Source organism: Ornithodoros turicata, unplaced genomic scaffold (genome assembly GCF_037126465.1).
Source record: "Ornithodoros turicata isolate Travis unplaced genomic scaffold, ASM3712646v1 Chromosome13, whole genome shotgun sequence".
NCBI classification, from domain to species: Eukaryota; Metazoa; Arthropoda; class Arachnida; order Ixodida; family Argasidae; genus Ornithodoros; species Ornithodoros turicata.
This window is the reverse complement of record NW_026999307.1, coordinates 165,736-178,757: the sequence shown is the minus strand read 5'-3', so window position 1 is coordinate 178,757 and position 13,022 is coordinate 165,736. Positions and strand designations below refer to the sequence as shown.

The window sequence follows — 13,022 nt, the reverse complement described above, 5'->3', positions numbered from 1 at the left end:
AGTTTACCAACCGAAGCTGCCCCCGACCTATTGAGCAGACAGCAACCAACACTGCCGAGAAAAAAAACTGTACCCAGACGGTCAGTAGTTGATTTCGTTTATGTCTAGAGATGTTGGTAGTGTAGGTGTACTGTGAACTCAAAAATGCATAGTTCATCAAAAGTTAGTTAAACATATATATATATATACATATATACAGGGTGTCTAAGCAAAGTGTGAACATGTTTTTTAAGTATATATATATATATATATCACTTTTTCGGAGATGAAATCAATTGCCATATAGCATATGCTGAAGGGCAGTCCTTAGGAATGCATTAGCAAATTCCGAAGGCAATGTCTTAATTAACTTTGAATAATTAACTTTTAAATTATTAAAGCTACGAAATTGTCCCAATGAGAACATTTGTTCCTTTCCGTCACCTGATATCGTGGCCATTTTCAGAACAAAAATCCTTTCGGTAGATCGTCCGCAAAAAATTTTACTTTATTTTGTTCATTGCGCATCTTCGGAGACGCGTATTTCCTTCATCCCCAATGTGATAGGGTGAAAGAGCACACTATCGCCTCTTGCGTCCTGGGAAAAGATTAAAAGAAAACAGAAAATGCAACAAACGATAAGGGCAGTTCCGATAGAGTCACCCGATGATTTGTTTTGTTTCCGCAAGTTAAAGCTCATCTTCGACGCATGAGGCGGCACTGTGCTCCTTCACCCTCTCACACTGGGTGTGAAGGAAAGACGCATCTCCGAAGACGCACAATGAAATAAATAAAGAAATAATGGTGTTCCTTCACGAATTTTTTGCGGACGATCTGTCGAACGGATTTTCTTCTGAAAACGGCTCCGGTATCAGGTGACCGAAGGAACCAGATGTTCTCATTGGGACAACTTCGCAGCCTGTATATTATTGAAAGTTAATTAAGAGATTGCAGAAGTTTGCTAATGCCCTCCTAAGGAGTGCTCTTCAGCATATGCTATATTACAATAAACCTCTCCCTGTTTACAAACAAATGACGTCAGAGGGTACAGTAGTGCCGCCAACTTGGTAGACTAGAACCACTGTACCAAAATTCAATAAGTAACAAGATAGCAACGTTGAAATGTGGCTTCTCGTATTGTAAGATTTTTTTATAATTCCTTGCATATTATTAGCCTTGTTCTGCTCCATTCTACCGGTAGCCCTATCTTTTCAGTAGCCCTTGCTGAATATGGTTAGCGGGCTCTTCTGTAGCGGCATCGCCATTACCATTCCCGCGCACCAATAACCTAGGCGCGCGGGTAATAAAAACCTTTGCCTCGGCCAGCTCGGGCGCTAGTTCGACTGGCCTGGCTCTCACGGCAACCTGTGTCTAGTCTACCTCTTTCTCTGACATTGGTGACCCGGACGTTCCTTTCTGGAACGACGCTACTTTCCCTTTTCCGTCGGCGATGCATCAAGGCGACCCACCTCCGTCGTCCTCTAGCACAGGTTCCCTACAGCCCAACTCTGACGGAAAACAGCACCATGTAGGAGCCATCGCCGTTAAACTTCCAGCCTACTGGGATCGCAATCCAGCTATCTGGTTCGCCCAGGCGGACGCCCAGTTCCATCCGGCCGGTGTGACTGCTCAGACCACTCGTTTCTATCATGTCATCTCCGCCCTGTCTCCCGCGGCCGCCGAGGAAGTACAAGATCTGATAATCTCTCCCCCAACGCAGAACGCGTATGACCAACTCAAGTCTGCCCTGCTGAAGCGTACGTCCGCCTCCGACCGTGACCGTCTGAGGCAGCTCTTATCGGCGGAAGAGCTCTGTGACAGGCGGCCTACCCAGCTCTTGCGCCGCATGAAGCAGCTCTTGGGAGATGACGCTCCGCAGGCCGGCGACAAATTCTTGCGTCAGCTGTTCATGCAGCGCTTACCCAATAACGTGCAGATGGTCTTGGCAGCAGCCGCGAATCTTCCCATCGACGAGCTCGCCACCCTCGCGGATGCTGTCATGGAGGTTGCCTCATCTCCTTCTCTTTCCGTTCTCGAGCAACCGGCTACCCAGACTAGAGGGCGAGCGGTTCCCCCAGCCATTCCGCCCATCCCAGAAGCTTGTCCTTCGGTTTCCCAACCCACTCCAGCCACCGAAGCTATACTCCAGCAGGTTAATAGCCTTACGCAATTGGTTGCGACGCTGGTTGCTCGCCCACGATCCCCGAGCCCCCGTCGCCCAAGGTTCCGCAGAGGTTCCCCGTCGCCACGGCGATCGCGATCTCGTTCTGCGAATCAGGATGGCCTCTGTTGGTACCACCATCGCTTCGGTGCCGAAGCCCACCACTGCTTGCTCCCCTGTTCTTGGACGGGAAACCCGCCGGCCCCCCACTAATGGCGGCAAGTGGATTCGGCCTCGGCGACAGCCGCCTCTTTCGTATCGTAGACCGTGTATCGGGCTTAAGGCTCCTGGTCGATACGGGCGCCGAGGTCAGCGTCATCCCCGCCGGTGCGCGCTATTCCCGTTCCCGACAACCTTGCTCCACACTCAAGGCCGCCAACGGTTCCATTATCCCGGTTTATGGCCAGCAGTCGCTCACTCTCAACATTGGGCTCAGAAGAGACTTCCGATGGCTTTTCCTGCTTGCAGACGTCACACAAGCCATCCTCGGATCCGACTTTTTAAATCACTTCAAGTTGCTGGTAGACGTTCACGGGAAGCGTCTGATCGACAGGACTACTTCCTTGTCAGTGCATGGACTACGTCTATCGACTCCACCGTTGCGTGTCTTGGCCTGTGCCGTGCCTGAATCACCAGCTGAATCACCCTTCGCCGCCATACTGAAGGAATTCCCGGCACTCACCCAGCCACCTGACTGGACCAGGCCTGTGCAGCACGACGTGGTCCACCACATCACCACCCGTGGCCCACCGGTCCACTTTCGCCCGCGTCGTCTGGCACCCGAGAAGTTCCGGGTAGCCAAAGCAGAATTCGACCACATGCTTGAGCTCGGAATCGTCCGGCCGTCATCAAGCACCTGGTCGTCGCCATTGCACATGGTGCCCAAAAAGACCGGAGATTGGAGACCGTGCGGCGACTATCGCGCTTTGAATCAAGCCACTATCCCGGACAGATACCCCATACCGCACATCTTGGATTTTGCTGCACAGCTGGAGGGCGCCACAGTATTCTCCAAAATAGATCTTGTCCGTGCGTACCACCAGATCCCGATGGCCGAAGAGGACATAGCCAAAACCGCGATCACAACACCTTTCGGATTATTCGAGTTTCTGCGGATGCCCTTCGGGTTGCGGAACGCCGCTCAGACGTTCCAGCGGTTTGTGGACAACATCATCCGCGGCCTCCCCTTCGTCTATGCGTATATTGATGATATCCTCGTCGCAAGTCGTTCGCCGGCCGAACACGAGCAACACCTTCGTGCGCTGTTCTCCCGTCTTCACGACTATGGAATCATCATTAACGCAGCGAAGAGCGAGTTCGGCGTTCCGGAACTCGATTTCCTCGGGCACCGTGTCAACAGCCAGGGAATCCTGCCTTTGCCTTCCAGAGTTGCGGCCATCCAGGACTTCCCGCTTCCCACTTCCTTGACCAAGCTGCGCCAGTTCCTTGGGTTAATCAACTTTTTCCGGCGCTTCATTCCGTCGTGCGCGGCCAAGCTTATTCCACTCGAAGCCATGCTTACTTCTAAACGTACTGTGTCCCCACCGCCTCTATCATGGACCGAAGAAGCCACTGCCGCGTTCAAGGCCATTAAGGAAGAACTTGCGAGCGCATCGCTCCTTTTCCACCCCTGCCATGACGCCGAAACGTCCATTATGGTTGACGCCTCCAGCACAGCCGTCGGCGCCGTGCTTCAACAGCGTATCAGAGGAGCGTGGCGCCCCTTGGCGTTCTTCTCTCGCAAGCTCAAACCGCCAGAGACGAGGTACAGCACCTTTGGACGAGAACTTTTAGCCATCTACCTCACGATAAAGCACTTCCGCCCTTTCTTGGAAGGCCGTGCATTTACAGTGCTTACTGACCACAAGCCCCTTGTATATGCCTTCTCTGCATCAGGTACCAAATACAGTCCTCGCGAAACCCGTCACCTTGCGTTCGTCGCGGAATTCACCACCGACATTCAACACGTCAGCGGTGCTGACAATGCAGCGGCGGATGCTCTCAGTCGCGTGAACGCTCTCGGATCGCTGCCTGCACTCTCTCTCGACGCCCTGGCCCAAGCACAGTCTTCCGACGCCGAGCTGGCTAAGTACCGTTCTGGCGCGGCTTCTTTGACCATCGAAGATGTCGCCTTACCCGGCTCCTCCACTCTGGTTGCCTGCGACACTTCTCAGGGACGGCCCCGACCTTTCGTCCCCTCTTCCCTGCGACGTCGCATCTTCGAGACGTACCATGCGCTCTCTCACCCCGGCGCCCGCGCTTCTCTGCGCTTGATTTCCCAACGGTATGTCTGGCCGCACATGAACAAGGACGTCAAGAACTGGGTGCGCGTTTGCCTTCCCTGTCAGCGCAGCAAAGTGCAACGGCACGTCCGCAGAGCACCAGAAAGGTTCTTGCCCCCCGACGACCGTTTCGCGCATCTCCACATTGATCTGGTTGGACCGCTTCCGGTATGTGCTGGCCACCGGTATATTCTGACCATCGTCGATCGCTTCACCCGGTGGCCCGAAGCCATTCCCATTCACGACGCTACCGCCGCCACCGTCGCCTCAGCCTTCATCTCCACCTGGGTATCGCGGTTCGGTGTTCCGTCAATCATCACCACAGACCGGGGCGCGCAATTCGAGTCCAACCTGTTTTCCAACCTCACGCAAGCCCTTGGCACCAAACGTATTCGAACAACCGCCTACCACCCGGCTTCCAACGGCCTCGTTGAGCGCTTTCACCGGCAGCTGAAAGCCGCGCTCCGGACCTCATCTGACCTTCCTTGGACAGAAGTCCTGCCCCTAGCTCTGCTGGGAGTTCGGTCGGCTTATAAGCCAGACTTAGGCTGCACATCGGCGGAATTAGTTTTCGGGACGTCTCTTCGCTTGCCTGGCGATATCATCGACCCACCTCCCGACTTCCCGTCTCCATCACCAGCCGACTACGTGTCCCGCCTTCGCGAAACAATGGCCGCCCTCCACCCGATCCCCCCGCGTGTGCCACGCTCTGCTGCGACGTACCAGCACCCCGAACTCGAAACGTGCTCACACGTCTTCCTCAGGTGCGACGCAGTCAAGAGGCCCCTTCAGCACCCATACTCCGGCCCGTACGCTGTCGTGCGAAGATCTCCTACGCATTACATCATCCTGGTAAAGAACCGAGAGGAGACTGTCGCCCTGCAGCGATTGAAGCCCGCCTTCCTCGACGTTCCTGCGACGTCCCCCAGCGCCGTTAACTCCGACACAGGGCCGACGCCAATTCTTCCTGCCACTTCGTCCGCACTTCACTCTCCACCCTCGACTTCATCGCCTCCCCCCCGCCGCCGACACGTCACCTGGGCCCCACAGCTATGTATCGCTCGACATCTTCCGACGCCTCACTAGGGGGGGGAGTCCTGTAGCGGCATCGCCATTACCATTCCCGCGCACCAATAACCTAGGCGCGTGGGTAATAAAAACCTTTGCCTCGGCCAGCTCGGGCGCTAGTTCGACTGGCCTGGCTCTCACGGCAACCTGTGTCTAGTCTACCTCTTTCTCTGACACTTCCATCTTCTGTAGCCTGAAAGGCACGAGTTTTTCTCAGACTGTAGATGGTGTCTCCATACAAAGCAAGCACGAACTCAGTCGTAATAACAAACCACATTCCACACGGGATTACGACATTGACTTTCAGACGATGGAACCCTTGGGGTGAAGCCTTCTTTTCTTTCCGCTGTGAACTGGGAACTCGAATGAAGACATGAAAGCGGCTAATTACGTAACCTCATTTGTGTGTACCACTAATACAAAGAAGCCACCTGTGACCTTTGTGAAGGAATATGGCTTTGTGAAAAGGCGGTGTTCTCCAACCGAGCTGTTTCGGTTTCGATATATCTACCAACGTCATCATTACGTCACGGTGACGTCTGTTCGGTAGAGGTCTATTGATTTCATCTCGGAAAAAGTGGTATATATATATTTTCTTAAAAGTATGTTCGCATTTAGCTGGGACACCCTGTATATTCTAGTTAGTATAATTAGCGCAAAGCAGGCCTATTTGATATGAGTACTTCGTGACCATCTCCATTACATTTTCATGCTTTATACGAGGGTCAGTCAAAAAGTCACCTTAAGATGGCGATATAAAAAGGAGATCGCGTAGTATGCGGTTGATCTTTAGATGTGCTCGCACGTCACACGAGACGGAGGATCACGTGGAAGCTAGTTGGCGTGCCGCATAGTATGACGTCACAAAGTCATGTCCAAGACACCCGCCCCGCACCTGAGAGGAGCAACATACCGTTGTAGCGGCACCGTCATCGTCATCGACCATCCCGATCATCTCGAGCATAGCGCGCCGCTGCAGAATAAACAGTCGAGCTTCTGGCACGAACACGAGCTCTTGTCTGCTCTTTGCCTCCTAGCCTCGACAATCTGGTGACCCGAACTTCTACATTCGCCGACCTAGCGAAGCCATGTCCCACGACGAACCCTCAGCCAGTTCAGTCCCACAGCCTTCGCTGTCCGCTGTTGCTGTCAAACTTCCGCAATACTTCAACCGAAACCCCGGGGTATGGTTCGTCCAGGCGGAAGACCAATTCAGCCTTGCCGGCGTCACATCCCAGCAAACAAAATTCTACCACGTCATCTCTGCCCTTACTCTAACCGCAGCAGACGAGGTATATGACGTTCTAGCTAACCCGTCCCCTACCAGCCGTCCGATCCCGCTCCCCTTCGCAGCACTTCACCTATCGCCACCCCCTTCTTGAAACGGCCTCTCACGTCTTCATTCGCCATGACGCGCCCCGAAAGCCTTTGCAGCCCACATATGGCGGCCCCTACAAGGTTCTTCAGCGGTCAGCGAAACATTTCGCCCTTCAGCTCGCTGGCCGCCAGTGCACGGTATCTATTGACAGGCTGAATCCGGCCTTCATCGAAAGCCCCGTTGACGTATCTCCTACCACCACGCCTCCCAGTTTGCCTCCCCATTAATTTCTTACAGAAGACACCACGCAGCCAGTTCGCCGTCGCCATGTTCATTGGGCTCGTCCCCTCAGTACTACTCACCACTGATATCGCTTCACTGGGGGGAGGTCCATGTAGCGCCACCGTCATCGACCATCGCGATCGTCTCGAGCATAGCGCGCCGCTGCAGAATAAACAGTCGAGCTTCTGGCACGAACCCGAGCTCTTGTCTGCTCTTTGCCTCCTAGCTTCGACACCGTCATCATTTTTCTGACCAGCGAGCGCGAAAAACCTCAAAGCATTTATTGGAGGATGAAGAGACTGTATGGGGACGCTTGCATGTCGCTTCGGCAGGCTTATGGATCTTGCACAAAGTTTAAATCTGGCTCCTAAACTTCGACTGCTGCAAATCGCTCTGAGCTACACGGGTGCTGCAGACTTTATCGCCGCAGTAGAGGCTGATGATGATGATGTTTGGGTTTTTTTTTTGGCGCAAAAGCAACGAGGACTAGAGAGCGCCAAAGCAGAGGTGAGATATGTTATGGTCTAAAACTAAAGGGCTAAAGTGGGGATATCTTATATGTCACTGAGACAGCCAATGTCTTTTAAAAAATTGCATACATTACTAAAAGGAACAACAGCCTGATCACCGAGCAAAAGGGCTGGGTGAAAAGGTAAATACTGATAATAAAATTCTTTAAAATATCTACGGCGGTGCTGTTCATGCAATGGGCAGGTGATCAGCATGTGCAGCACAGTGAGCTGCACACCACAAACTGTACAACAGGGTGGGTCCTCCTCACGAACCAAGAATCCGTACGTGAGGTATGTGTGGCCAATTCTGAGGCGACTTCGCAAGACGTCATGCAGCCGACATTCTAAACTGCTTACACGGGCCCCACAGTGGGGCTTGATGACATGAAGCTTATTTTGTTCCTGTGTGTCCCAGAGGTGTTGCCATTTGGTGTCTATGTTTGCCTTTAAAGAGCGCCTGAATTCTTCATATGGGATGTCAAAAGGGGTAATGTCGGCGGTGAGAGCAGCAGTGGCCGCTCTATCTGCACACTCGTTGCCATGGATGCCCACATGGCTTGGCACCCAGCAAAGGATCAAGGAATACCCTTTATTGCAAATTGTCTATGCCAAACACTGTGCTCTGTGTACAAGGAAGTTTTTCCCCGTCCTCAGACTACATATAGCATGTAATGAGCTTAAGGAGTCTGTGTAGATTACTGAAGACTTCATGCAATTCTGCAAAATGAAGTTCATTGCTAGGATGATTGCATAAACCTCAGCACAGAAGATAGATGCAACATTCTTTAACCTGTGATATCTTATTTCTGTCTCGGACACCATGGCGCATGACACCGCTGTGTTTGTCTTCGATCCGTCAGTATATATCTCAACATGGCCTCCAAAACTCTCCCGCAGATGCTGAAACTCGTGCTGAAGCTGAATCAGAGGTGTTTCATGTTTATTGTATTTTGCCAGTGTGAGGTCGCACCTGGGGGGTACTGCCCACGGAGGAATTCTGCGGCTGAACTCTGATAGCATAGAGTCATAGGCAGTGAAATTATAGAACTCGATGTCTCTCTGCATCCGCATACTGAACGGGGGAATACTCCTCGGTTTTCTTATGAACAGCTGTTTTAAGTGCGTGCCTTTGACGCAAGGGAGGGCAGGGTGTTGCGGGTAGCTCCGGATTCTTAATGCGTACATGGCTGCAAGGTAGAATCTCCGCATCTCCAAAGACCACTCACTGGTCTCGACGTAAAGACTCTGGACTGGTGAGGTTCGGTAGACGCCGAGGACAAGTCGCAGTCCTGATTATGCACAGGGTCTAGTATCTTTAGGACTGACTGACGGGCCGATCCATACACAATAGAACCATAGTCAAACCTTGAACGACCACCGAGATATATATACGGTATAGCATTTCGCGATCGGCACCCCAGGACCTGTGTGACAATACCTTAAGTATGTTCAGTGATCTGACGCACTTGACCTTTAGTTGTTTGACATGTTGTAAAAAGGTGAGCTTACTGTCAAAGTGAACACCAAGAAATTTATGTTCGTGTGCAACAAGCAGATTGTGACCATTCATCTTGAGGTCAGGTTCTGGGACAATTCCTCTAGCCCTTGAGAATGGCACACAAACTGTCTTATTGGGTGAGAAGGTGAAACCATTCTTTGTAGACCATTCGGAGAGTTTGTTTATAGTTAACTGGAGTTGTCTCTCGCACATGGCCATGCTTCTGGAGCAATACGAGATTTGAATGTCGTCGACATATAAGGAGTAGGCTACGGAAGGTGGGATTGCATTGGCAACAGAGTTCATCTTGACGATAAACAAGGTAACACTAAGGATCGCCCCCTGTGGTACACCATTCTCCTGGATAAAAAGGTGTGATAAAGCTGTACCAAGCTGCACTCTGAAGGTCCTTCCTTGAAGGAAGTTGGCAATGCATCGTAACAAACGGCCTCGTACCCCCAACGAATGCAAGTCTACGAGGATGCCGTGACGCCACGTGGTGTCATAAGCTTTTTCGAGGTCAAAAAATACCGACACGCAGTGCTGTCCTTTTACAAAGGCTTCACGAATGGTAGTTTCCAAGCGGAGGAGATGGTCAGTTGTTGAACAGCCTGCTCGGAAACCGCACTGGTATCGACTAAGGCACTCGTTTTCCTCAAGAAAGTGTACCAAACGGTTGTTCACCATTCGCTCAAAAGTTTTGCCTAAACAGCTGGTGAGCGCGATAGGCCTGTAGCTACCAGGTGATGATGGGTCCTTCTCCGGTTTAAGGACAGGGATAATTGTAGCTACCTTCCACTGAGATGGAAGACATCCTTCTCTCCAAACCAGGTTGAAGAATTGTAAGAGGCGTTCCTTCGATGTACCCGACAGATGGCGTAGCATAGAATAAGTTATCCTGTCTGGACCCGGTGCTGTGTCTTTTGAAGGAGGTAACGCCCTTAAGAGTTCAGACATGTTAAAGGGCATGTCATATGCACTGTTGTCACTACCACCATTTAAAATGCTGCGTTTCTCAGCACGCATTTTGACCTTAAGGAACTCCCTGCTGTAGTGGGAGGAGCTAGAAATATTCTGAAAGTGTTCCCCCAGGACATTAGCTTGTTCTTCCAAGCTCTCACAAGGGCTATTATTAATTTGCAAGAGAGGAATAGAAAGATCTCGATAATCTCCCCTGATTTTTCTCAGCCTTTCCCATACCTTTTTGGAAGGTGTGTTACTATTCAGTGACGAGATAAAATTTCTCCAGGATTCTTTTTTAGATTGTTTCCTTGTCCATCGTGCCTTAGCTCGAGCCTTTTTAAAAGCAAGTAAGTTTGCCACAGTTGGGTACCTTCGGAAAATACCCCACATGCGATGTTGCTCCTGGCGGGTCTTTTTGCACTCATCCGTCCACCAAGGCTTCGGCCGCCTTGGTAGACGACCAGATGTTTGCGGAATAGAGAGAGAGGCTGCGCTTATTATTGTATCTGTAATGACGTTACTTGCATTTTGAGCAGTCATTCCCTCTAAAACCAAAGACGACAGATCAGAATGTTGTGCGAAGACGCTCCAGTCTGCCGAACACAGCTTCCACCGTGGTGGGATGGAAGTTAAACTACTTTCTGTAGAGCAATAGTTCAGTACGATCGGGAAGTGGTCACTGCCGTAAGGGTTTTCATCCACTTCCCAGTGTATGCTCTGAAACACAGACGGACTACACATCGAGATGTCAATTGAAGAAAATGATTGCGTGGAGCTGTTTACATACGTTGGTGACCCTGTGTTCAACAGACAGAGCGGTCGTGCAAGTAGAACTCGCTCGAACATCCTGCCACGAACGTCAGCCTTCCTGCTGCCCCACAGTGGATTGTGCGCATTGAAGTCTCCCAGTAAAATAAACGACTCGGGTAGTTGATCTAGGAGTTTCTCAAATTCTTTTTGTTCCACGGCAACTGAAGGTGGAAGGTATAAAGAGCATACTGCTATAACAGTATCGAAACAGATTTGTACAGCAACTGCCTCGAGTGTTGTTGTGAGTGGGACATTTCGCGCAGGAAGTTCCTTTCGAGTCAGCACTGCAACACCTCCTGCTGCTCGTCCTGCGTCTACCCTGTCTCTCCGGAAGATGTTCCATTGTCTTAAAGGATTGGAAATTTCAGGGTAAAGGTATGTCTCTTGCAAACAGAAACAGATGGAATTATGTTTTTCTGAGAGATCATGGATGTCATCAATGTTTGTGGTAAGACCCCGGCAATTCCACTGTATAATGCTAGTAGGAGCCATGAGGAGTACGAGGAAGAGGAGGAGAATAAAAGACCACTGTTTCATTTGAGTGCGTGTAGGGATTTGCTTAGGCATCTTGTAAGAGAAGAGCATTCAGGGAGGTAGCACTCTTGGTGGGGCCGGTTTGCTTTTGTCCCTGGGTTTATTCCCCCTTCCTCTGCCACCAGCTTTTTCTCTTTGCTCTCTCACCTGAGAGGTCATGCCTGGAAGGCTGGATGACGACTTCTGCGACATGCAGTCGTCGCCATCGAGCTCCATGTCCTGTGCAACACTCTGGGAAGGGCTTTCAGCAAACCCATCCCAAAGAGAAAGCGTGCTGCCAACCTCCTTCGAGGTGCCAGCTGCTTCTTCCTGCTCAGCACTTTGGCTGGTCAGGGAAACTGAAGGGGACACCTGAGTGTCCGTGGGAACATGATGGGGAGTCTGCAGTGGAGGCCCAACAGTTTGGGTCTCCACCGACTTTCTGGGTGGTGCGACTCCCCTACGCACCACCTCAGAAAAAGTGCCTTTTCTTTGAAAATCTAGCTGCGCACGTGCCGCTTTGAAGGTCAAATTTTGTTCAGTTTTTATTTTGAGAACTTCTTTTTCATCTTTGAAACGTGGACAAGTTCTAGAATATGCAGGGTGATCGCCCTGGCAGTTCACACAATGGAAAGCGTTGCCGCACGACTCTTGACTGTGGTTGGTACTGGCACATTTCGGACAGACCAGCTGCCCACGACAAACCTGGGAATGGTGGCCAAAACGTTGGCACTTGAAACACCGTTTAGGGTTTGGTATGTACGGACGGATACGACAGTTAACATACCCGGCCTTTATCTCCGGTGGGAGAGCATGAAGTTGAAGTGTCAGAATTATATGCTTTGTGGGGATCTCTTTGTTGTCCCTTCGTAGGACTATCCTTTTTGCACTAACGACACCTTGCTCTTTGAGTCCCTCCTCAATCTCAGACTCTGTACATGACAGAAGCTCATCCACAGAGATGACCCCCTTCACCATATTCAAAGTACGATGTGCGGTGACAGAGACCAAAGTCTCGCCAATCTTTCCAAGGGACATTAGCGCCGAGCTCTGCTGTCTGCTCTGGATCTCGACCTGGATGTCACCCGAGCCAAGCTTCTTGGCATTGTATGCCTTTCCGATAGCCTGTTCAAGTGTCTTTGCAACAAGAAAGGGAGATATCTTGGAGAGTGGTTTTTCTTGATTATCAGAATGTATAACAAGGATCTTAGGGAACCATGGCTCTTCAGGTTTTGCTGCGATCTGCAGTGTGCGTACTTCGTTGCGGCTCCTCTTAAAGGGCCGATCATTCTTTTTGGCTGTTTGATGATCCATGCAGTGGGAGTATGATTCGGTGTAGAAGGCGTGCCACCCACCACGGAGCCCAACTTAGGGAACGTGTCCCACACGCTAACACTACCTCTACACTATACTCAAGTGCAGCTTCTCAAAGACAGAAAGCACTGCCCAAGGTTGACCCTTGCCGCCAAAGAGGGTGAAAGGAGGAGGGGGATAGAAGAGAGGGTAGAAAGGAAAAGCAAAGAAAGGAAGATGGCGACTAGCTGAATAATCCTGGCCGGGCCTTCCAGGACCACCCGTCTATGGGAAGCAGGGGCCAAAGCGGTGTGTTGTTTTCCCGGAGGGGCCCCTAAGGGTC

At 51.2% G+C, this 13,022-nt stretch overlaps 2 protein-coding genes across 2 annotated transcripts; one reads left to right on the top strand and one right to left on the bottom strand.

Annotated features, from left to right (window-relative positions):
- The first annotated feature begins 1,429 nt into the window (after window positions 1-1,429).
- On the top strand, window positions 1,430-2,353 carry LOC135372132 (uncharacterized). The gene has a single exon (XM_064605829.1). The coding sequence runs from the start codon at window positions 1,430-1,432 to the stop codon at window positions 2,351-2,353; it is 924 nt and encodes a 307-aa protein (XP_064461899.1).
- Window positions 2,354-11,458: 9,105 nt separating this feature from the next.
- Window positions 11,459-12,700, bottom strand: LOC135372131 (uncharacterized). The gene has a single exon (XM_064605828.1). It carries the CDS (start codon window positions 12,698-12,700, stop codon window positions 11,459-11,461), a length of 1,242 nt encoding a protein of 413 aa, XP_064461898.1.
- Window positions 12,701-13,022: the final 322 nt, after the last annotated feature.